At 40.7% G+C, this 26,465-nt stretch overlaps 2 protein-coding genes across 2 annotated transcripts in view; one reads left to right on the top strand and one right to left on the bottom strand.

The window, feature by feature from the left end:
• The window catches only part of LOC125342773 (vomeronasal type-2 receptor 116-like), a 50,192-nt gene extending 47,887 nt beyond the window's left edge, over window positions 1–2,305 (top strand). The window contains exon 9 of the mRNA XM_048335083.1: window positions 2,185–2,305. Within this exon, the coding sequence (XP_048191040.1) occupies window positions 2,185–2,305 (121 nt within the window). The remainder of the gene's footprint in view (window positions 1–2,184) is intronic.
• A 5,609-nt stretch (window positions 2,306–7,914) lies between these two features.
• LOC125342772 (vomeronasal type-2 receptor 116-like) lies at window positions 7,915–13,931 on the bottom strand (the record flags this gene model as incomplete). The annotated part of the gene is made up of 5 exons (XM_048335082.1): window positions 7,915–8,837; window positions 9,726–9,849; window positions 10,868–11,095; window positions 11,785–12,585; window positions 13,683–13,931. Coding segments are annotated over 5 exons (2,325 nt in total), but the record flags the coding sequence as incomplete, so codon positions are not given.
• Window positions 13,932–26,465: the final 12,534 nt, after the last annotated feature.

Genomic DNA, 26,465 nt, shown 5'->3' with positions numbered 1-26,465 from the left:
ACTGATTTGGCGTAGCCAGTCAGAGGCAGAAAAAATAAATATATATATACATATATACACTGGCAGAAAAAGAAAAATGGACAGGTATTACTTCTCTCGATTTCCCAGCTTTGATTCATTTTGAATGGGTGAGACAAGGCAGCTCCCTTTAGGATATGACACCATTTTCCTCTCACCCCACTCCACATTCCCATCTCCTGGACTGGCCAAGTCCCAGGACTTTCAGCGTTTGTTGCTGGAATGGCATTTTTCCATCCGCATTTACAAGTTTTGAACTCGGGGCCTGAGCACTGTCCCTGAGCACTTCTGTTCAAGGCTAGTGTTCTACCACCTGAGTCATGGTGCTGCTTTCAGCATTTTGCTAGTTCTTTTGAGCCAAGCTCTCAATCTGGCTCTTTGCTGGTTAACTGGGAGGTGGAATTTTAGAGAGATTTTTCTTTTGCCTGGGCTGGCTTTGAACTGTATCCAAGGAGTCTTAGTCATACAAGCCCTTTTTTATCTCCAACTGAGCAACAAGGAAACCAACAGAGACAATTCATTTGTAACTCGTTGAGAACTGACCAAAAACTGCTTGTTAAGATTTTGCTGTAACACAGATCTGGGCCAGGCTGAAGTGGCATCTCTGGATAGACTGTCACATCTCATTTTGGGTTACCTGCAAAATTTCTATACAGACTGGTTAATATTTAACACCCCCCCCCCCAGCATTCCTGGCTCTGGTAGGCTGATGCCCTTCTGGTTTAAGCAGGGTGAAAAGATTTTCTTAATCACAAAAATCCACCTGGCTAGCTCTGTGGGCACTAACATAACCATGGTGATTTAACCTGGAGTAACTGTTAGGATGGGACAATTCACATCCTCACAAGGCTCATAAATTGTTTGAGCAGCTTCCAATGCGAGAGAGAGAGAGACCAAGGGATCATTAGTAGTGAAACCAGTGAGTTTGGGAACAGACTGTGGTGGCTCTCTGTCACAGTCCATGCAGTTAATACATACACATTGGACCTGTATCCTAGGAAGCAAAATGTCAATTTTGGATCCGGAAAATTTAGGTTAATAGTCACATTTGTATGAAACAATTCCAATTTCTTGATCTTGAGAGTTTATGAGAACACAGGAGAGAAAAAATGGGAAGGTAAAATCTTAATTTATGCCAAAGAATTGTCAGGACTAGATGCACACTTAACTTTTAACACAGTGAATATAAAAATAACACACTGGTTTTACATCACTGTACTTATACCACATGCTGCATATTTGAACCTTATGGAGTTTCTCTTAGGCCCATTTGTTTGCATCCAAACTTTGGCCTGAAAACCTATTTTGTTCTGCTTTTAAATCTTACCAACAGCCACACACACACACACACACACACACACACAAAAAAAAAAAAAAAAAAAAAAAAAAACCTGAGCACTCTTAAAATTGCTTTTTTGATTGGTCATTTAAGTTTTCTGGAATTCCAGTGGAAAATGGTATTAATTTGTCCATAATAGAACCACGTGGTTGAATAAAAAACAAAAAGGAAACCTCTCCTAGTCACCCAATCCCAAGACGAATCTGTGACTCCCAACATGACAATTTTTTAAACCACACCAAACAAGCAAACTTTTACATCCATCCAGAAAAACTCCTCCAGTTTTTAGTATCTTTGAACTGGTAATTATAGGAAATCCAATCAAGTTACTTATTGCTGTATCAAAACGCTTTGTTTTCCTTTTAATATTCCGTTTTAGTTTATAATTTGAGACTTTCCTGGTTCCAACCCCATCTGTAGCTGTAAGTCTGACACAGAGAGAAAACATGCAGGCAAGCACAGCCGGGGCACTAGCCCCTCCCAGCTGCAGCGCAATCGCTGGAGGCCTGTTAGTCTGAGTCCCCGCCCAGCTCAGGGGAGTCTGGCACACCCATCACCTGGAGAAATGGGTGGGCCTCCACCTTCAAGAATTTTTTGAACCTTGAGGGAACCAAAATGGAGGACTCCATTGCCCACCACGTGCATTGACCAGCTAGGGAAAACAGGATTTAACCAACAACAGGCAGAACTTAACGGAATCTCCAAATGACAGGCGGATGCAGCAGGGGTCCCCCCACAGACCGCTCTGGGGCCACAGGCAGGCCGCTGGCCCCGCCCAGCCGCTGAAAGATCCACAGCTTGACCCAAAAGCAGCTTTCTCCCAAAAGCTCTGCCACCGCCGTGCTGCAGTTTCCCAAGTGGCGGAACCGCGCAGCGGTGGCACCGCACTTCCGCCGCGCCACCGTGCTCGCCCCGCCGGACTCGGCTGCCCAAAGACTTCCACACTAGATTCCCTGCGCCGCCCTAGGCCATGTGGGCCCCAGCACATGCCGTTGCTCACAAACCTGGGCATGCGGAGCCCAGACTGCACTCCATGCCCAGCCTGCGACCCATTCACAGATCAGAACCTGGAAATGCCAGGTGGGCAAGAGCCCACGCAGCCATCCCAGCATTCCCCTGCCGTGTCTCTGTGGGACTCGCACCCCACTCCTCTGCCTGGCCCCAAATCACCGCGGCGGGGCAACTCCCTCCGGTGCTGCAGAGCCCCACAAGCCCACCTGCTCTTTATGTGTTTGCCCCCCCATTTGGAGGACACGTCCCACTTCTGAAAACCATGTACTTAGAGCAGCCTGTGGGGTCGCTGAACCCCAAAATTCCCGGCGGTGTGTAAAAGCCCCATGTGGGTGCCATATGTCGGGGCCTCTGAGGACCCCTTCCCCCTTACCTCCCAGGGAAATGCCTGAACCTCAATTCTATGGAAGAAACTCTGCCCTACCCCTCATACCAGCAGAAGGAGTAAGGTGTGTCCTTACCGGACTGCTCTAGGCTGAAGTGGGATGCCGAAATCCCTTCCTCAGTCCCCCATAATGTGTCAGGAGCCGCAGGACAAAGATATCGGGGAAACAGTTGGATGGTTGAGTGGGTCTCCAAGGATTTAATTGGGAGGGGGTTTATATAGCGGTAATGGTGGGAATGGAAAGGACTTGGGCCATTGGCTAAGCCGGGCTGCCCATTAGGTGATGTCATGAAACTTCCTTTGTGGGCTGGACAACCCTATCATGGTGGCACACATGTGTTCACCCCCTAGCAGCGGGGGCTTCTTTTCCGGTTGAGGCCGGAAGGTGGGAGGGGCTCCCTCCCACACTGCCCCAGAGCTGGGGAGGGAAGGGCAGCGTCTGGCTCTTGTCGCCCATCCCCCATTAAGGCCAAACTAAATCCCCAACAGTTATGAGCTTTTATCACCCCCTCAGAGCCGTATAGCAAGTCCACCAAGAGATCTGGCTCAAGCTAAAGGACCTTTATGAGACTGGACCTCATCCTGAGCCACACCAGCTACCAACTGAGTAAAGCGCCATGGACAACTTATGGTATTGCGGGCACAATACCAGTCTATCCCTACCGATTCTCAATCAGAATCAAACTAATAAGCAAGGAGAACCACGATTGGTTCTTGAGTTACCTATCAGAAGGAGGAATGAAGGGTGGAATGAAGAGCTAAAAGTAAACCCCATTTTCAGGCAGCCCCCTGTTTTGTTGTCTGGGCAAACCCAGGGCAAGCTTATTAGGGCCCAGCTGGTCAAGAACTCTAACTGTCTGGGAATGCTTAACTCTAACCACCCCTAGAATGCCTCAAGCCTAGTGCCTCGAGCCCTGAACCAATCAGAATTGTACCCGAATCCTAATCTTGCTTGCTTAAACACCTGATTATTGTAACTTTGTTTTTTGCCTTTATAAGCCCAGTGTAATCGCAGCTCAAGGCTACCTACTAACCTCCTCTGTGTCAGTGGGTAGGACAAGGCCTGGGCCACGGCCCCACTTGAATAAAGTCTTGCCCTGCTATTGCATTTCAGAATGTCTGAGTCTCAGTGGTCTTATTGGTGGTGGTTTCGCAACTTGGCATAACACTTATCTGATTGGGGGATGGGAATGGAAAGCACAGAAAGGAAGAGTAGCAATGATCAATAAAGCAAAGGGTCGCTTCCACAAAAACAAAAGGGGGATAAGACTGAAGTGAAAATCATGAAGATCTTATCAGCAGGGAAAGGAAAAGCTAAATGGAAGGGAATCAGAGTCCTCTCCTACTAGCAAGCAGAAAATCACTCAAAAGAAGAAAAAAATAAAATAATGAACCTGTGGTGTTTGTCTTGAATAGGGATGGGAGATCAGGGTAGAGCATTCATGTGATCAACTAGACTTCCCTCAGACATAGCCCATCTTGAGGACAGATCAGTAAATGGAAATTAAATGATGAGATACTTACTGTATTTCCTTTTCATGCTCAAGAGCATCATTGTCACGGCTAGGTACTCTCAAGATGTGGAGAGGAAAATACGCAGCAATCATCACATCACTGTCCATGTGCACACGCTGCTTCATGGTAGACAAGCAGCTAGTGGCAGCCATGGACCCGACAGGGAGGAGAAGCTGGAGAAGAAGGAGTGGAAATACCAAAAGGCACATCTCTGATACATCTGCCAACATGGAATTGTAGCTAGAAGTGAGGCCCACTGTGTCAGATTTGTATATTCATATATATATACACATACATACATACATACATATATGTGTATATATGCGTGTGTATGTATGTATATATATATATTTATTTATAAGTGTATGTGTGTGTCTTTTTATTGACAGAGAAGTACACTTGTAGCCCACCTTTCATCAAAGTCTCTTTTGAATCCTGTCCCGACTCGCAGGACATCAACAGGGGAGACCACCTACGAGAGACAATGAAGGGAAAGGGAGACGCAAAGAGGGCAGCAAGACAAATGGGTGCCTGTTCAAGCTGCCAATTTATTTTGATTTTTCACACACTTATATACTCTTGAAGCAGGAGGGGGCAGTTCTTCAGCACCTGCAGGAAGTGGGCTTGGGGTAGCAGGACGTTGGCAGGGTGAAAAGGTTACTGGTCTTGCTATAGGGGAGGGTTGCTAAGTGACCTGACCGCAGAACGTTCCTATTACTCTGGGTGCAGCCGGGGTTGCTAAGAGACTTAACTGTAAGACGTTCCGGTAAGTTTATTCTCAAGAATTATCTTTTGTTATTGCTCTTTGAACTGGGCCATCTAGTTTAACCGGGGTGGCGCCATCTAGTTTAAACGGGGTGGCGCTGGCTCAACGGTTGGTTTCTTAGCAGGTTTCCATGGTGGCTTCTAGCCAGAGGCTCAAGTCAGGGTCTCGGTCCCTGACAAAATCCCCAGGAAGAATGTGTAAAACCCTTTCCTTGGGCTCTGCAGCTGCGTCCTTGCATGCAGGAGAAAAACATGAGTTGGACAACATGTTTGCAGATTCCCCTTCTTCATCCAAAGTGCCATGATTTCCTTTAAGATGACAGATAGTGAGGCCCCAGGGATAGAGTTATCCTTAACTTTGATCCAACACCTGTGTCACGAAAACTATGTGTATGAAAGCCATTTGGGATGATGCAAATGGATTACACCAGAGGATACCGTGTCAGACGTACAGTGAACCAGTCGGACAAAAAAAATCCTTTGCACAGATAAATCAAATAACCAAAGTTATTGAGGCATCATACCCAGATGGTCACTTCACCCACCCCATTTCCATAACATCCACCACACATTGCTGATTCTATTATGCCCACATTTTGGGGTCCTCAAAGAACACCAAAGAGCTGAACGCCACTGTAATCACATGAGAGTCTTTATTGCAAGCTTGAGCCTGGGCTCACAATCATCACCAACCCAGTGGGTCTGAAGCAAAACCCCTGACCCTCCATTCAGCAGGGTTTTTATAAGGTTTTGGGGAACATTCCATGAGAAACATCATCACACAGCAAATCATGTCACACCACGGGAAAGCTATGAAATAATTCTTAAGAATGATTGGCCTAATCAATGGCAGGGAAGGGCCTGGTGAAGGTGATTGGCTAGCTTATGGGGATCTAAATGATTAATTTAGACAAATGATCTGGGTTGGGTTGCAAGGATGTTGTCTTCCAGAGTCATCTTTAGCTAGAGGGGGCATGTGGAACTTCAGGTATTTTCTGTTACCTCTTGATCTGGGTTGGGTCATAGGGTGTTGCCCCAGCCATTCTGAGCTTGAGGGGACATATTAACCATGTTTCTTCAAGGTCACAGATAGTAAGGCCCTAGGGAAGGAGTTATCTGCAATGTATTTGGTAGAATGTCTGTGTCAAGAAACTATTTGTATGTGAGATCCATTTGGGATGATGCAACTTGTTTAAATCAGATGATGTCATGTCAGGCTTACAGTAAAACAGTCAGACAAAGAAATCCTTTTCACGGATACATCAAATAACCAAAGTTATTAAGGCATCATCACCAGATGGTCACTTCACCCACCCAATTTCCATAACATCCATTGCACATTGCTAGCTGATTCCAACAGTTTTCCATAAGAATTGCATATACAGAGGCCTGCACAAATGAATCCATTTACTATTGCCTATGGAAGCAATGATGCTGCTGAAACCAGTAATTACATATCCCCATTCCTAGGTCAATGCTAGAGAAGTGAAAGGGAATATCAAAATCGAGAGACAAAGGATAAAGACAAATGACTGTAAAAGCAATACTTGCAAAATCAATTGGTGTAAACCAGCTGAATAACTCATGGAGAAAGAGGGAAAGGAGGAGGGGGAAGGTGGGAATGAGGAAGGAGGTAAGAAAAAGTACAAGAAATATACTCAAGGCCTAATGTATGAAACTGTAAGCTCTCTGTACATCACTTTGACAATAAAAAAACAAATCCAACCCTACTGAGATCTAGTGTTGTTTGTCATCATCCTAGTGGTGGCAATCAGAGGCTATGCCTAGCTAAATAAAACACTCCTAGAGCAATTGATTGAGTGCTGATGACTACTGTCGTGTGTTTGATGCCCACCTGGGTATCTGGAATACAACAGACACTAGATTTCTTATGGGAAAAACATTCTTCTGTATGAAATAATTAGCACAACAAAGTACCTTATCAAGAGGCTCAGCGACGATGCCTAGATTCAATCCTAAAAACGGTGACTTCAACATCTATTTTTAAAAATCAGACAATGCCAGCTTCCCTTAAGATATTGCCAAGTGGTTCAGAGTCCACTCTTGTCCTTAAGGCAGTCTGAGGACATACATGCGTGACTGAGAGGAATATCACAATGTCAGGTACAATTTGACTCTTGCCTGAAATCCTAGCTACTCAGGAAGCTGCTATCAAGGATCATGGTTCGAATTCAGCTAGGCAGGAAATCCATGACACTCTTGTCTCCAAGGAATCACCAGAAAACTGGAAGTGGTGCTGTGGCTCAAATAGTACAGTGTTAGCCTAGAGCAAACAAGCTCAGGGAGAGTGCCCAGGCTCTGAGTGCAAGCCTGAGGACAAAGCCAAATAAAAATGTTGTGCTCAGCTAATGGTTGGTGTTACTAAGGGGAATGTCTACCTTGTTTTAGAATGAGGAACTTATGGAAGCATCACAATTCATGTGCAAAGTTTACTGCCTTTCCAAAATAAAGGCACTTGGAAGATGAACTGGCAGCCTCCTTCCTGTGAGATGAAGGGTCTCCTAGTTCCCCTCTGTGATTTCTTGAGGTTCTTTTGATAATATCATGCTGCTTCCCATTAGGGTACATGAACATCCTGCTAGGAAGACCTTAGCCAAAGCAGAGGGCACTTATCAGTTTTATGTGTCATTATGTGTACACCTAGAATTTCACATATGACATAGTTCAGAAAACACTAAGAAGACAGGATAAAGATTAAATGCATATTAAATAGAAAGAACCAAAAATATGTGAGAAAAATTGCAATATATCCATATAAACTGAAGCAACAATTTCATAATAGAAACAATTATAGGAATAGAAAATGACTGTAGATTTAGTTCAGAAAATCTATATACTAACCAAACATATGGGTTTAATCTTAATATAGTTTATTTCTAATGCTATGTCTTTTGTCCTTGAAGTCAGGCAGACAATTTCTATCTGGCCTTATCAAGATGATGTAGCACTTGGGGACAAAGATGCAGCCCAGGAGCCCTGCACTGGAGGCCAAGATGGAGAAGACCTCCACAGCCACCATGACCTTGCCCTTGGCACTGTGGTAGACAGGCAGGAAGGTGAGCCACACACTGCAGAACACCAGCATGCTGAAGGTCAGGAACTTGGCTTCATTGAAGGTGTCAGGCAGGTTCCTGGCCAGGAAAGCCACAGTGAAACTGGCCAGGGCCATGGAGCCCAAGTATCCCAAGACACAGTAGAAGGCAGTGAGGGAGCCCTTGTTACACAGGATGATGAGGTGTCCATGTTCAGAGTGTGTGTCTGTGTCAATGAAGGGAGGAGAGGTTCCCAGCCAAATTCCACAGAAAGTCACCTGGATCAGGGTGCAGATGGGAATGATGAAGTTAGGAGCTCGTGAAGCCAGCAGCCACCTCATCCTTCTCCCTGGAGAAGTGACCTTGAAGGCTAGAACTACAGTTACAGTTTTGGCCAAGATAGCAGAAACAGCTGTAGTGAATGCAACTCCAAATGTGGTTTGCTGTAGAATACATGTGACTGTGTTGGGACGGCCAATAAAGAGCAAGGAACAGAGAAAACACAAGATGAGGGAGAGGAGCAGGATGTAGCTGAGAGCCTGGTTATTCGCCTTGACAATGGGGGTGTTGTGATGTTTCACAAAGACCCCAAGAACAAGTGCTGTGAGTGTTGATAAACCAAGAGCCAAGCAGGCCAAGGCCATCCCCAAGGGCTCCCCAGAAGCCAGAAAGCTTGCAGCTCTTTGGAGGCACTGGTTTCTCTGTGTGTTGGCATACTGGTGATCTGGACACTTCACACATTGCTCCATGTCTGGTGAGAAAGACAAGTTAGCATTAGTCCCTTTTCACTACTTAAAAGGAAATTAGGAAATCCTAACCTAGAAATTCTGACACATTGATAATTACAACCATCAACTTCATATAACTGAGTGGTACTAGACATGTTTAGTATTATTTTTATAACTTCATCATGTTCCTACACTTGGCTCCACCTGTGTAGTTGGAACTATTAACTTGCAATGAAATTCATTCATATTCTTCCTTGCTATTACTAATGTCCTAACAATAATTTTAGTCATCTCTTCATGCTTCCCTAATAATTTTCAGCCTTTTGTGCACAACTCAATATTCTTATTTAAAATGAAGAGTAAAAGATGTTGCATTTTTTCTGTCTCTGTGTCATATAGATAGGAACACTGTGGTCCTTCCTTGTAAGTGTGATATTTGTTTCTCCTACTCAGCTGTAAAGCACTAGAGAACAGAGACTATAATCATTCTTTGAAGCTATAGAGTCAGGCCATGTACAACACTTGAACCAAACTATAGCATTTGATCTGGTTTAAGAACCATTCTGGACAAATAGGAAATGAAGATCTGTGTTTTCTTTATAATGTAAATAATTTTGCAAAACTTGGAGACCTCTTGTATTTTTAATGATAGAAAATATGCCAACATTATTGAGTTGTTAAATAGACATGCATACATTATACTAGAAAAAGGTAATCCGATACAAAATTCAAAGCCCATGATGTGTTTTTTCTCTTTTCAAGAAGCTGTATCATCCATTGTTGTAATTAAACTACTAAGTGAATGAAGGAAGGCTTTGACAGCAATTCCAGTACATACCATTGGTATTGCTTTTCATGGTTTATGGGGCACTAGGAGAGAACTTGTATTTCTCCCTCTGCTGTGAACTTACCTGTCCCATTAGCCATCTCATTCTCTGTGCAATGGGTACAATCAAAGCAACAGGCAGCCTTTCCCTCCTGAAGGGATTTCCTGAATCCAGGACCACAACTCTCACTGCAGACAGAATGAACAGGCTGAGGAATGTCAGATATGTGTCAGAAACTGTTTAGGCCTTTCCTAACATTCCCAAAGTTCCCTTATTTGAACGACTTTGATTCATTATTGTGGTATATCAATACACATAAATCCAGTCAGTGAATTGAATGATGCTATGGATTCCACATCCTGTCACCACAAAAACTTTATGTGCTACCTCATTCAATGATTCCTCTCATGATATAAGTAGTTGCTGAACTAATCATTAAATGAAACAACGAGAAAAGGGAACTAGGGCTGGGGATATGACCTAGTGGCACGAGTGCTTGCCTCGTATACATGAGGCCCTGGGTTCAATTCCCCAGCACCACATATACAGAAAATGGCCAGAAGTGGTGCTGTGGCTCAAGTGGCAGAGTGTTAGCCTTGAGCAAAAAGAAGCCAGGGACAGTGCTCAGGCCCTGAGTCCAAGGCCCAGGACTGGCCAAAAAAAAGGAACTAAGTAAAGCTTTAAAATACATAAAGCAATTCCTTCGGTACTTCATTGGTGTTACAATCCTGCTAAGAAACATGCAATTTGTATTTTATGACAATATTCAAAATTCACATTTAGAAACACACTGAATTTTTCTTAGAGGGTGCAGACCCTGGAGCTTGAACTCAGTGTCCAAGCAATGTCCTTGAGCTGTTTTGTTTTCAAGATTAGTGATCAGACACTTGATCTACAGCTCTAGCTGAGGTTTTGGGTGTTTTAGTGACATAGATTCTCACAGATTTTTTTGCCTGGGGCTCTAAAAGAAGCTATGATCTTAGATCTGAGGATGTCAGCCTCCCAAATAGAGAGGATTAGAAGCATCAAACAGCACCCAGGACCTCTTTTGTTGTGGTTAAATGAACATAAGAGTCTCACAGGTATTCCTGCTGGGCCTGACTTCAAACCATGATTTTCAGAACTGAGTAGCTACTATTACAGGAGTCAGTTGCTAACATTGAGTCAGGTATACATTTTACTTACTTATATATTCTGAAAATCATTAGAATTAAATAACAACTCACCTCTGTAGTTCCTATGGCCCACTCTACCATATCTTCAGATAAAGATAGTTGATGATCATGTAGAACAAGTTGAGAAAACTTTCCTATTTTCACCTTAAGATCAAGACCTTCTGGAAAATTCCAAATGTTCAAAATGTCATACGCTGCATCCAGTTTTCTTTTGTCATCTAAAATCACCTGATCACCAACAGGATTCTGAAATTGGGTGTTCCTCAGAAAAGGGAGCAGCTACAAGAGATACATCATCTTATGTTGAAGTACATCCCAGTGGTTAGAAAATTAAGAAAAGCTCCTGAGGGTATTTTATCTCTGATTCAGAATTCAAGAAAACCAGACAAGTGATAAAGCACTGCAGAAGAATGTCTTTGGAGGAATAAAAATAATTTTCCAGAAAGCTGGACACTCAGAAAAGTGCTAGAAATCCTCTTTTCAAGAGAAACCTATTTCATTTAAATAAGCATAAATACAGCGATTTTGAGGTGGCTAGAGTTTTCCACAAGAACTAATTCTATGGGTGTATATAGTTATAGCTTGAGCTTGTTCAAGTTTTATTACCTAAAGAAGAATGAAACTAGGTTAGTTATGAAAAATATAGGTACTCTTGCTCAGCAGGTCATGCTTAGAAACTCATAGCGAAAAGGTGCTGATACACTTTTCACAACATTACCCATGTGTATGTTGAGGTTATTAGTCACTAGAAGAAGGTACAGAAGCATGGAATTGATTTCTTCCTTGTTACTGGCCTGTTTTGCATAAAAGCACCATAGTACATGTTTAGAAAACCTCAGAGACATTTATAGAAATTTAATTTCCTTAGGCTGTGGAACATAACTAAAATATTTAATATCATGTGGTAGAAAGTCCTCTAGGAATTGCCTGTGTTTATTGTGCCTGTCATTCACAACAGAAGGCCTTACCTGTGCAGGGGAAGGTACTGTCTCTTTTCTGTTTTCTATTATCTGTACTTCTGTGTGATGTAGCAGCATCTTATGGAGAGCCTGGGCAAAAGCATACACACCGTTGTATATATTGTAACTGTCTGCAGACATAGTCATGTCAAAAATGTGCCCAGGCAACCAATCCAAGGAGGCCCCATGAGGACAGTTCTCCCATGATACACAGTCAGACTCAGAATCTGAGCAATTAAAAGAGAGAACCCACAGCCGAGCAAGGAAAAAGTCTTCTGGGTATTTGGAAGGGTTTACTGCCTTGACAAAATCTGTGAATCCGGAAACATCTGGGTGATGGTGTGAAAAAGCAAGAGGGACATGGAATGAACCTCTCATGAAATATTTCCTCCTCATGGGTAACTCCCACTGTGAGTTCACGATACAAACTTTACCTTTTATTAAATACTGCTCAATACACACCAATAAATACAGCAGGGATTCATCATCACCATATATGATGAGGACATTTGCTGAAGATTTGTTAATCTGGTTATACAGTGCCATGATTTCAAATGATAGGCCATAGTTTGGGAGTGCTAGCTCGAAAGCTACACAAACTCTGTTCTTGTCCATCTCATCTTTCAGTAGATGAAGAATCCACAAGCCATTCTCATCTAGAAAGATTACCAGTCCCACCCAGTTCCATCTGAAGTAAAGCAGTAAGGAGACCATGGCAGTGGCTATTGAAGTGTCCTTTGAGGCCATCTGATAGAGACCAGGGAACTTCATGTGGTCATTCAGGGCCTGATCAAAAGGCCCAATGGTGAGCTAAAGGGAATGAAAATTGGATGCTCCATGAATGAGAAGATTTCCATCCATCACAATCTCAGCCATGATGTATATTAAATAACCTGTCGAACTAGGTAACAGGATTTTCTTTTACTTTTTGATAAAAATTTAAAATATGTGTGTAACATGTCAATTTGTTATTAAATTGTCTCTTTATCTTTGTCACTATTTCCAATAAATCCTCCCTTCTATTACAATCCCAGCCATAAATTCCTAGCTCCAAATTCTCATATGTACCTTGAATAGTAAATTGTATTTTCCCACCCATCTATTTCCTATTCATTTGGTCCTTTGCTCATCTCCTTAATACCTGTACCCTTCAGGCAATACATGTTCTATTTGTCTGGTGTTCATTTGTATACTGTTTGTTATTTGATTAGAGAGATTATAGTATGGAATTTTACAGTTACGTGTAACCTACTTTATAGGTTAATCATACATATATATATATATAACTGATATAGGTTCTACCCTTATATCACTTTTCATATTTATATGTTAGATTTAATATTTATATATGAGAGAACAAATGACTCCTTTCTCTTCCAGGGCCTGACTTTCTACTTTCAATGTAATATCTTTGACATTCTAGTGGGCAGTTGTGTGTCTGTGTGTGTGTGTGTGTGTGTGTGTGTGTGTGTGTGTGTGTGTGTGTTTGTACAGGAATATTAACTGTCAGAGCCCCATGCACTTTCTTTGATTTTTCCTCAAGACCTGAACCACACATTACTTCCTGATTTTTTCAGGGTAATTACATATGTGTTTCCTATGTACCTAGAATGACATGTGTGAAACACCAACAGCCATCTCAGCATACGTTTTCACTTTAAAGTCATTTTACATTTCATGACTTTTTTAAAGGAAATTATTGATAATTTCAAAAACTCCAAACTATCCCTTTGTACGCTCTAAATTTTCACTGCTTTTCCAAACGATGGGAGCATAGATAGCCCATTTTCTTGAATAGTTACTCTTTGATATTACAAAATTTGATAGGATCAGGAATGCAGTCACTATTTCTCATTCTCTCTAAACACCTGAAATGGCATTAGATTAGAAACTCCTTCCAACCTCACCTGTGGAAACCTGTAGAGGTCCAGCAATGTGCCTATCTGGGCAGATGTTAATCCCGATGGTCCTGTAAGTGCTCCTATAGACTTGCTGCCACTTATACACGAGTAGTTAGGAACCGTGTAGTTCCCAAAAAAGCAAATGAAGGGATTTTTGAATGCTGTTGCGAATCCATGTTCAAAATTACAGATATCAAATCCCAGAGTCAAGTTATGTAAAAAAGCAGGAGTTTTGTTGATCTCTTCCATAGCAAAGGTCAAGGCCAAAACAAACTGATAGTTCTTGAAGGTAAACCTGTGTAATGAGCACAGAAATTTCAAAATATTTCAAAACTTATTATTTTGATGGATTCAATCCTTCCTTTCTGCCAAGGAATATGTTAACACATTACCCATAATGGAGATGGAATGTGTATATAATGTCTAATACTTGCATATAAGATTAGATAAGGATATGCGGGCAATTTGTTATGAATGAGATTCAGTAAGTTACTGCCAAGAGTGAGAGACTATTTGTTCCCTGCTACTTCATGCACCACAGCGAAAACCTCTTGCACACTAAAGCTGAATAGGCTTTCATGAGACACCAAATATTCTTTTTTTTTGCCCAGCAGACAATATATTTTTATTAATTTAGTGATTTCCTTTTTATTATTATTGTAAAGTTGATATTAAGAGGAATTACAGTTATATAGTTCAGGTAATGAATAATGAGTACAATTCTTTTTGAACCATGTCTCCCCTTCGGTGGTTTTCTTCTGGTATTTTCTTTTGTCCCTACCCACAAGACATACATTTCATTTTCCATCTACTGTATAGTGGGTGCCACTACTGTACTTGTTCACCTTTCTTTAAACTTTCATGTACACTGCATTATCCCCTCAAATACAAACAGGACAAAAGTAAAAGAAAACAAAAGCAGCAACAATGGCAACTGAAAATGTCTCCTTTCCTTGGAGTTCATTTCATAGTATTACTTTCTATGACTATCTACACATAGCTATTGGGGAATTGTCAACCATCCCTATGCCTATACCCTTTTGGCCTCACAGTGTGAATGCCTACACTCCTATATAACTATCAGAGACACCAAATATTCTGTTGTGTTGTTCTTGGAGTAACCACCTCTACCAGTGGCAGGGCCAGGCAAACTAACAAATCCTCTGTTGAAGAGCATTTTTCAGAAGCAAACCGTCATTTAAAATTCCATAGCAAGCTCTGTCATTTAAAATTCCATAGCAAGCTCTGCTCACAGACCCAACATATTGAACAGTTTCCTGTGACATTAACCAGGACAAAAGAGCTCAAATATGAAATCAGGAAATTTTATTTTCTCTTATTTAACAAAACAAAAGGGATGCATCCAACCTTGAGGACCTCATCTTGAAGAGAAGAGCATCCAACATGGGGGATGAGGAGAGAATTTTAAGCAAGCTTTATACTGAAATATCATTTCTAAGACCACCATTGTCAAATGGAATGATCACTACTCCCTTCCTAATATAGTTAGATTTAGAAACTGGAAAGCAAAAATATGGGAGAGTAAAAACAACCAAAGTAACTTTCATTCTATTTGTCATGTCTGTGACTGTAAAAGTGTGTGTGTGTGTGTGTGTGTGTAAACACATACATTCTTATGAAATTAAAACATGTTGTTTTAAAAAGAAAACAATAAAGGAAGGATGGAAATCCAAATGATAGGATGAAGTGATTAAAAAGAAGTGTTTGCATATGTGAAATTTCATTTTGGAAGCCTATCATGTCTTCTAAGGATGAGAAAATAGAGCTTGAAGAAAATCCAATTGAACGTACATATCTGGAGGACTTAATCTGAATGCAAGAATGAAGATATATTGATAAAGTTTTGTCAAAATTTGACAACAGTATTACAAAAAGCAAAAAATACCATTTGGGGGTTCCGTTCTGCTTATGAAAGGGATAGGAGGCCAGGAGAGAGGGAACAGAGCATTCATCTAGTATGCATCTAGCATTCCCTCAGTAATTTAAAATCCTGGGAACAAAATAGGACATGGAAATAAGACGAGGTGTTACTTACGGCTTGTCTTCATACTTGGAAGCATCGCTGTTACTGCGATCTGTTCCCAAAGTGTAGAGAGGGAAAAACCCAAAAATCATCACATCTCCATCCATGTGTGCTCGATGCTTCATGGTGGAAAAGCAGCTAGTGCCGGCCACAGAATTGACAGGGAGGGGAAACTGGAGAAAAAACAGTATGAAAATGAAAGGGCACATCCTTGAAGCACCTGCCAAGCTGAAATTCTGGCTGGAAGCGAGACCCACAGTGCCCGGTATGCATAGTCGTATATCTTTGTACAGGTGCACATGTGTCTTTTTATTGACAGAGAGATACACTGTTATCCATCTTTCCTTTTGGCCTCTTGTGAATCCCCAGAGACAATGTGTAAAACCCTTTTCTGAGGCTCTGCATCTGAGGCCTTGCATCCAGGAGAAAAATATTATTTGGAAACCGTGTTTGCTATTCTCCTTCTTCATCGCAGGTGCTGTGATTTCTCTCAGATCCCAGATAGTGAGGCCCCAGGGATGAAGTTATTTTTGATATATTTGGTTCCACATCTGTGTCCAGAAACTTTTACATGAAAGCCCTTTTAGATGAAGCAACTGGATTGCATGAGAGGCTGCATGGAAACAATCTATGTCAATGAACTATTAAACAAAGTTGTTAGTACATTGTATCCACAGGGTCAGTTCACACACCCAATGTCCATTAGAGCCACCAGATATTACTGGTGGGTTCAAGCAGGTTTCAGTAAGAATTTTGTGTGCCCAGCCCACCACAAACACACCCAGTTACTATTGACCAAGGAAGCAGCAAAGCCGCCAAAATCAGAAATTTCACTTAAAAATTTCAAGGTCCATGCCAAAATGGAGGTGAGCATTTCCATTCTGCACTTTTATCTTCTAACAGGTCATGTTTACTGAACATTCTAACATAGATCAAGTTATTTCCTGATAAACTTGTCTGAAAACATGTCGTGATGGATGAAATTCCTCTTTATCATAAGGCTTAATCCATATTGAAAGTAAGTCTATGTTTTCTGCTTGTTAAAGTCTATTAGACCCAAATTCCAAGCAGACTTTAGTGACCCTGGAGAAGACAGCTACATCAGAACAGTGAACACACTCTGCATGCCTGCAGTGTTGAGTGTGTATTATGGTACACTTGTGCATTGTCATGTAGTGGCTATCACAAAATATTTATCACAGTATACAGGAAGGGCTGGGCAGTATAAGAAATGTAAAAATGAAGGAAGAAAAAAATACCTTAATAATGAGATTGATAGTGATCTATTATACCTGACTATTCGTTACATTATAGAGCATTTTATCACTGAATTTATAGATTCTTGGTAGCATATATATAGAGAGAGTCTTCTTGAGACGTGAACATGTATGCATTCAATGAGCCTGAGCCTCACAATGTAATAACTGTGAATAATATCACACATATATGTCTTGTGGAATAGACATACAGATTTTCCAAATGATCCATGAAATTAAATTTCTGTGATTTGTGTGTAAGTGCTCTTTTTCTTCATTCTTGGCAGCATTTCTTATTATCTTCTTGATGATAGATACTGTCACTGGAGTGAGATAAAATTCAGTGTCATTTGGCTTTGCATTTTCTTTCTGCCAAAGATGTTTAGTATATCTTTGTATACTTTTTTGAAATCTTTGTATACTTTTGTGAGCCATGTATGCTTTCGGTTTTGAGAAATGTCTTTAAGTTTATTTTCCAATTTGTTAGTTGCCCAGTTTATTCCTTATGAGTTTATGTTTCTGTGCTTCCAGCATATTATGGTTACTAATCCCTTACCATGTGTTTAATATGCAAAATCTGTAGGCCATATATTCAGTCTGGTGACCCATTACTGCATGCGCCAAAGTTTTTGAGTTTGATATAATCCCCTTTGTCAATTCTTGCTCTTATTTGCTGCCTATACATTTTTTTTCACTGTTGTTTTCTGTGCTGTAGTGCTTTACCTTAAACTTGAGCTCTTTAATATTTTGAGGCTCGAAAAACAAGGTAAAAAAACCACCAGGTCATTCACAGTGTAAGGTTTTCTGGAAACAGTATTTAGGAGAAGATGGCCACAAGTATGATCACAGAGAACGAAACTCTGTGAGGGGAGACATTCAATTAGTACATGCATGGGCTGTGTGTGTCCTCATGTGGGGCCTTTGCAGCCAGAGGGAACATGGCTGGCTCATAAACCAGACGAGCCTCTGTAGCCATCCTTTACTCCCAGGACTGTGAGAAAAGCAATTCAGTGCATGAATAGACCAAGAAAATGTGGCATATGAACACAATGGGATTCTACACTTCCATCACAAAGAAAGATATTGTACCATTTGGGAGGAAATGGGACAACTTGGACAAAAAAAAAAATATTCAGCAACATAAGCCAGACCCAAGTAAATCCCACGTTGCATGGCTTCCCTCATTTGTTGTAATGACAATTAAGCCTGTAAATTTATAAATAAACACACTAGATGGTAAAAGTCAAAGAAAAACACTTCCACATCCTTCACAATCCAGGATTCTAGATAAGAGACTCACAATGGCTCATTTGTTCTATGCGTGAGAGAAAGACAGACTTATTCAGGAAGGGAGTACCAAATTCTATCTGGAAGGAATAGCCTTAACCCAGATACACATACACACACAGAGAGAGCAAGGATGCTTAGAGAAGAAGGAGAGACTCTAGCCACACAGGATTATCTGGCAAGGAGCTGGTTGTCCTTACACAATGCAGAAGATAAGCACGCAATGGCATTTCTCCAGACACTGAGCATTGCATACACACGTGCACACATACACACACATACACACACACACACAAACTAGGCTAGGGTTCTCTCTCTCTCTCTCAATATGTATGTATATATAGAGAGATTAGTTGTGACAAAACATATGTGTATATATATACATGTGGAGATAGAATATATGTATGTGCATATATATCTATACATAAATACATATGTGTATATATATATATTTATATATGGCTGGTGAAGGTAGACAGCCATGTGATTCAGGCAGAAAATAGTTTATTTGGGAGGGCCATATTTCAGGGCTCTACTCCAGAGTAGGGTCTACCATTTAGCAGCCTGACTAATCATGGAGAGACATTCCACAGGGGAAGGAAAGAAGGAGGGATGGCTGAAGTGAAGGAGTGAGGGACCTCAGAGGAAGAGGAAGTGGCCTCAGAGCCTGGAGGACCTCCACTGTCCTGCAGGTGGTCAGTGACCAGTTACCTTGGTTACAGCTACTGGGTGCAGGTGCAGTCTTGAATGGAGAGGGAACAAAGGGGATGGGGGTATATATCTACTTATACATGGAGAGGAAATGAACGGCCAATATTCCTGAGTGTACCTAATGTGTGTGTGTGTGTGTGTGTGTGTGTGTGTGTGTGTGTGTAGACAGAGAATATGAAGGGGACACACACACAGACACACACATACACACACAGAGCACCACATAGAAATAATCCTGTCTTCAGATAATTTTCTACAAGTCCAGTGTGCCTTGGGCCTCTCTACTTTTCTAACTCAATTCTGCTTTTGGTCTATTGAAGTTTTTGGCCTACAAGTTGCTGTTGGGTTTTTTGAGTTTTTTGTTGTTGTTTTTTTTTTACAATTATTTCCTTGATTTTTTTTCTAGAGACAGGGAGAATGAGGGGAAAACCGGAGAATTATCTTCCTTTAAAATTGTACTCGTGTTCTTAGGCACCATATATAATCACTTCTTTTTCTAAGCTAAAGAGGAGTCACTGCTTTCCTTCCTCATTGGGTCAACTTTGAGATGTTAGAACTTGTTATCATTTTCCTCTGTGATCACTTGTTACCATTTTCCTCTGTGATCTCTTCAGGATTGTGCTCTTCACTAGGTGTGAGGCTCCACATTGTGTCCTCTGTTCCAATGGGAGATTCAGATATTTCCAAATACAGGGTTGGGAGGGATAGTCTGGTTATTCCCCCCATCTACATAGTTCACCATAATGGTTTGTGATTTATCCTCAAAACACTTTTCAAAAGCACCTGAGTAGAATTTTACTATGTGATGTGGGGCAGTATATTGGGAATCGAAAGAGGTCCTTCCTAAGAAGCAAGTGTAATCAGAAGGTGTGAATTAAGAGACCCATAAAATGAGAAGGTTGAGGTGATATAGTAGCAAAAATAGTCATGAGACATCAAGACTTAAGTACAGCATCAAATTAGATTTTGTAAATTTACATTTAACTAATAACATTTATCATTTTAAACAGAGATATGTTAACATGAGCATGTAAGATTTGGTATACTGTCTCAAGTCTCCAGTACAACAATATTCACAAAACAATTTCATCAAAATCTCTACATTTCCTTAAGTTACTCCACTTCATCAACATAAAAGCAATTTAATTTGAAATAATTAAACCCAAAATTCCCCCCAAAAGATGAATATAATCTAGATAAATCTCCATCTCTGAGTCATTAATTGCTTAGGAAATAAAAAAAAGTCTATCCATTGATTAAAGAAATATTGTATTTACACAAATGTGGAAAGGCTTAGCTCAAACTCATACAATTCTGGTGGATCAGTAAAATGAGACTTAAATTTTAAGAAAATAAAAGTTGTACTATTGAAAATGCAGGCTTTGGACAGCTCTCTGTCACCTAGCCAAAGAAGAGTGTGATATTCTACTGGAACTAAATTAAAAGGTATGGCTGATTTATCATATCCAGAAGCACTTTGATAAAGCACAAAAACTTCTGGGGCACAGATAAAAATGGGAAGAAGTAGCCAGGCCCCTACCAAGCGGCTCACGCCTGTAATCCTATCTCCTCAGGAACCTGAGATCTGAGGATTTCAGTTCAAAGCCAGAATGGGCTGAATAGTCTATGAGACACTTATCTCCAGTTAATCACCTAGTGACTGTGTGGCCCAAGTAGTAGAGTACTAGCCATGAGCAAATTTTCCAAAATAATCTCAGGGACAGTAAACAGGCCTTGAGCTCAAGCTGAAAAATTGGCACTAAAAAAAAAAAGAAAAGAAAAGAAATTAAAGAAAGAGCCTGTGCACTTTGTGTCTAGGCATTCACAAAGAGTGAGACTGATGGAAGATATTCTTAGGAGAGGAACACAAAGGCACAATAGCTATGTGCATCTTATCAAATAAAATGCTGTTTACTGAAATGAATTCAAGTAAATGGAAACAAAGTTTTGGGGGTTTTTGGTTGCTGTTTTGTCTTCTTTCCCTTGGGTTTGTACAATCATTTATTGTCTTTAGGAGTGTAAGTGGGGCACAGACATGGAGGGACCAAGGGTAAAGAAATGAAGCAGTTAGAACTCACTGGAATCTATGTTGAAAAGGAAGGATAAAAATTGTGGGTGGGGATGGGAAGGAAAAAGTGGGACAGAGAGATGCATAGGGTAACATTGTCCGAAAAGAAATGTAATGGATTGGGAATATGGCCTAGTGGCAAAGTGCTCGCCTTATATATAGGAAGCTCTGGGTTTGATTCTTCAGCACCATATACATAGAAAAAGCTGCAAATGGCACAGTGGCTCAAGTGGTAGAGTGCTACCCTTGAGCAAATAGAAGCCAGGGACTGTGCTCAGGCCCTGAGTTTAAGCCCCGTGACTGGCAAAAAAAGAAACAAAGAAGTGTACTCTTTCTATGACTTTTGTAACTGAAAATAACAATAAAACAATGCAAAAAAAGAAATAACATCTGTTTAGTAAAAACAAAATTGTGAAACATTTACTGTCAATGATTTGCCTTCTGTGTGTACCCACAGTAACAATACATTGAGTCCCATTTCTCTCTTTCTCTCTGTCTCTGACATCTCTATCTCTGTCTGTTCCTCTTTCTTTACCCTCTCTCTTCCCTTCATGACTCTCTCCCATCTCTTTTTCTCTCTATGCTTTGCTTTTCTCCTTTTCCTCCTCACTTTATTCACAGTAAACCTACTCTCCACAATAACTACACAGGTCTTTATCCTGTGAAATGAAGGGCTTCCTTATCCCCCTCTGAGATTTCTTGAGGCTGTCTTGGTAATATCATGCTGCTCCCCTCCTGGGTTCCCTAACACCAAGCTGGGATGCATGTAGCACAAGAAGAGAATATGCCAGTGTTATGTGTTATTAGCCCTTCACCTTGGACTTAGCTGAAAATGCAATAAGAAGAGGAGATAAAGATTAAGTACATATTAAATAGTAGCAATGAAAAAACACACAAGAAAAATTGCAAGCAATAGGCCCTATTCATTGGAGTAAACTTAACATAATACAAACAAATATAGCACTAGAAAATTACTGTCGATTTAGTTCAGAAATTGTATATAATAATCAAATATATGAGTTTAGACCTAATGATGCTTATTTCTACTTCCATGTCTTTTGCCCTTGAAGCCATGCAGACAATTGCTTCTGGCCTTATCAAGATGACGTAGCACTTGGGGACAAAGATATAGCCCAGGATCCCATGCAGCACAGGTGGCCAAGATGGAGAAGACCTCCACAGCCACCATGACCTTGCCCTTGGCACTGTGGTAGACAGGCAGGAAGGTGAACCACACACTGCAGAACACCAGCATGCTGAAGGTCAGGAACTTGGCTTCATTGAAGGTGTCAGGCAGGTTCCCGGCTAGGAAAGCCACAGTGAAGCTGGCCAGGGCCAGGGAGCCCAGGTATCCCAAGACACAATAGAAGGCAGTGAGGGAGCCCTTGTTACACAGGAGGATGAGGTGACCATGTTCAGAGTGTGTGTCTGTGTCTATGAAGGGAGGAGAGGTTCCCAGCCAGATTCCACAGAGAGTCACCTGGATCAGGGTGCAGATGGGAATGATGAAGTTTGGACCCCTAACACCAGCAGCCACCTCATCCTTCTCACTGGAGAAGTGACCTTGAAGGCCAGAACCACAGTTACAGTTTTGGCCAAGACAGCAGAAACAGCTATGGTGAATGCAACTCCAAATGTAGTTTGCTGCAGAATGCAGGTGATTGTGTTTGGACGGCAAATAAAGAGCAAGGAATAGAGAAAACAGAAGATGAGGGAAAGGGGCAGGATGTAACTGAGAACCTGGTTATTTGCCTTGACAATAGGGGTGTTGTGATGTTTCACAAAGACCCCAAGAACAGCTGCTCTGCGTGTCGATAAACCAAGAGCCATGCAGGCCAAGGCTATGCCCAAGGGTTCACCATAAGCCAGGAAGCTTGCAGCTCTTAGGAGGCACTGGTTTCTCTGTGTGTTGGCATTCTGATGATCTGGACACTTCACACACTGCTCCTCATCTGGTAAGGAAATCAAGTAATGATTTGTCTGTTTGCAGTACTGAAAAGTCAAGTAGAAATTCCTATATAAAGAGAATTCTACATATGAATATTTATTAGAATCATGTAAATATTACTGATTATTACAAGGCATGTTGAGTATTTTTTTATGTCTTCATCGTATCCTGCTCACATCCTGATATTTTAGTCTGATTTCATCTGTTTTACCTTCATTGACAATAAGATATTAGTTATTGCCATTTCTAATAGCCTACAAATAATTTTCTGTACCTCTTCATTGTACCTTAAATCTCAGACTTGTTTGTGGAACTTAAACTCTTTATTCAAAATTCTGGACAGTGGGGATGGGAATGTGGCCTATTGCTCGGGTCCCTGGCATGCATGAAGTCCTGAGTTTGGTTCCTCATCACCATATACACAGAAAAGCCAAGGGTAGTGCTGTGGCTCAAGTGGTAGAGTGCTAGCCTTGAGCAAAATGAAGCAACGGCCAGGGCTAAGGCCTTGAGGTCAAAGCCCCAGCACTGGCAAAAATAATTGTGGACAGTGAATCTTGCACTATCCTTTATGTCTATATACAATAAAAATAAGTGTACTGTTGCCTTCCCTTCAGCAGTTATAGTTGTCTCATGTACTCACCTGTAGGAAACAGAAAACCAAATGCTTCTTTCAAGCTATAAAGTTATACTATGCAAAACACCTGTGCCCTATTTTTAATATGCCTAATCCAACCCAGAGCACTTGCTCTGTTCCAAGAACTAGTCGTTTCCCTAGACATTAAACGTGCAAAATCTGTGTTTCCTTTGCAGTTGGAATTTGATTTTGAAGAAATTAGAGTCTTTGTTCTTTCAAAGGCTTTGCACTTAATATAATAGAAGTCAATCATATTCTTGTATCCCCTTCCTGTGGTTGTACCTGTACACTCTCTGCATCTTATCTGAGTACCTTGGAATCTGTGTATACTGGTATTAGAACTAGGAAACTGAAAGGGAATACCAAAATCGGGAGACATGGGGTAAAAAAGACAAACAACTACAAAACAATACTTGAAAAACAGTTTGCTACAAATGAAATGAACAACTCATGGGGGGGGGGAAGAAAGGAGGAGCGGAGAGGGGAGAATGAGGGAGGAGGTAACAAACAGTACAAGAAATGTATCCAATGCCTAACCTGTGAAACTGTAACCTCTCTGTACATCAGTTTGACGATAATTTTTTTTAAGTTTATCATATATTACTGAATGGTTGAGTAATCATACATACAACATACTAGAAAAAAATTAGTCCTATATTTTAACCAGAGCCTTTTCCTTGATTACCAAGGGGCCAGTGGGGGAAAACTCCTACTAAGGGATTTCTTCTGTTTGATGGCCAAAGAAAGTCACTTTTGTCATGAGATTCTCCTTCCATAGATAGTTCCTGGCTTGTATTGTTTGCCCAACCTAATCCAGAGAAGGGCTTTCAAGAGCTGTATTGTCTGCACAATTACTCCAGAGAAGGGCTTTTAGGGGTTTGCACAACTACTCCCAAGAAAGGCTTTTATGGGTTGTATTGTCTACCCAATTACTCCAGAGAAGGGCTTTTACAATATTAGGGAATTCCATTGTCAAGACAATTGTGTTTTCGGAAGCTAATTAGAGCTTTACTTTTGCTAATCTGGTCTTTGTTACAATGATATCCTTGGTGTAAATGGAGCTGTAAATCGTTCTGTTTTGTTCTTGGATTTATGAATAGATCTTTAACCCAGTCTAACCTTCACTTCCCAAAAATAAAGCACGGGTCTTCTTCTCACAGAACCACATCCCCCATGTCGAGTCTTTGTTTCAGTTACCTGTGCCCCAACAGTTGAGGCCTTTTCTTTTAATGGTTGAGAATGCCTAAAAGTAATAATGCTTGTCCTAAGAAATGCAGGAAATTCTACCAGTGTGTGCTAGAGTGGCTGAATGAATAAAATCTCAAGGCCACAGGACAGGTTGATGCCAACAAACTCACTTTACTATCAGTGGCCCTCAGTGAGGATAAGCAAGAGTAGTCCATGCAAATGAAACATAAAGGAAACCAAAAGCGTCTATATAAAACATCACATCCAATAGAATTTCATCAAAGAAAAAAAAAGGTGACATGTCTGTAATATCATGATGAAAGGTACAAATATACAAGATGAAATAGCAATTTGAAATTTGTATTTACCTGGAATCCAACCACAGAACAATGGTAAGCAGACTTTAAGGTAGCCCTTAATACAATAATACCTGAAGATTTAATGGAGTGATGATGGAGACAAAATCAACATTGAGGCACTAGAATTTAATTTCACACTAGTTTATGAAAGCCTGACACCCACTAACAGAAGATTTCATCCAACTTCTGAATAAAACTTCTCTTATCAACATACTAAAGTTCTCCAGGAGAAATCCTGGGATGGGACACAAAGCAACCAGATTTTTCAAGTGTTGAAAGTGTATTGAGCCCTTGCAGACACACACTGTGGTAAAGCTGGAAATTCACAAGGAAAATATGCACACAACATGAAATTCACCAACCATAATTAAATAGTATAATACTAACTAAAAATCTTCAATTTAATTACATGATTAACGCAGGTTAAAGTGAATTGTTTGTTCTAGATAAATTTGAAGAAATGAACAGACCGCAGGAACAAATGAAACTGTAAACCAGATGGATATTGAAAAAGGAGGAATAAAAGGAAACTACCCTTTCTTTAAATCAAGAGGACAGATACTGAACTAAAGAACTGCACTGCTTCTCAAGGAATGAGAAATGAGGTTATATTTTTTTTCTGTACTGTTTGTTGTTCTCCCTTTCCCCTCTTTTTTCTGTTGTTCTTTTTTCTTTCTTTTATTCTTTTCATTTTACCTTGATTTATTCACTCTTCCCGCTGTTTTTGAGTTCTCAATGATTTCCCTAGTGTAAGCTTATCTGATTGGGGGATGGAAATGGAAAGCACAGAAAGGAAGAGACAATGGTGAATCAATTTAGCAGTGGAATCTATTAGACACTATTGTGGAAATAAACTGTATAGTTTGGTGGAGAGAGAAGTCAATGGGAAAACTGAGAGAATGAGGAAGGGAGTAACATTGTTCAAGAGTGTACCCATTTGCTGAGATATGCAACTGTAAACCCTCTGAAATATCATATTTATGATGAAATTTTTTTAATGGATAAATAAATAATAAACGAATAAATGGAAAAAATGATCTGTAAGGAGAGAAAATGTAATAAACATTGCTTAAGTTAAGGTCGTAGTTACTGGATGATAGAACCTGCATTGCCTCTCAAGGAACTAGAAATAACAAACCTCAGCTTAGTAAAAGGAATGAAAGAATCAAGGAGAAGTAATGGGACAAAGGGTGAATCAATTCAATCGTGATCCTCACTTGACACTGTATTGGAAATGAACTTCACAACTTGGAGGGAGGGCTGTTTGGAGGTAATGAAGCAGGAGAATATGAAG

Source organism: Perognathus longimembris, chromosome 27, assembly GCF_023159225.1.
Source record: "Perognathus longimembris pacificus isolate PPM17 chromosome 27, ASM2315922v1, whole genome shotgun sequence".
In the NCBI taxonomy this organism is placed as follows: domain Eukaryota; kingdom Metazoa; phylum Chordata; class Mammalia; order Rodentia; family Heteromyidae; genus Perognathus; species Perognathus longimembris.
Note: the sequence above shows the minus strand (reverse complement) of the source record. Positions and strands in the feature narration are given on the sequence as shown.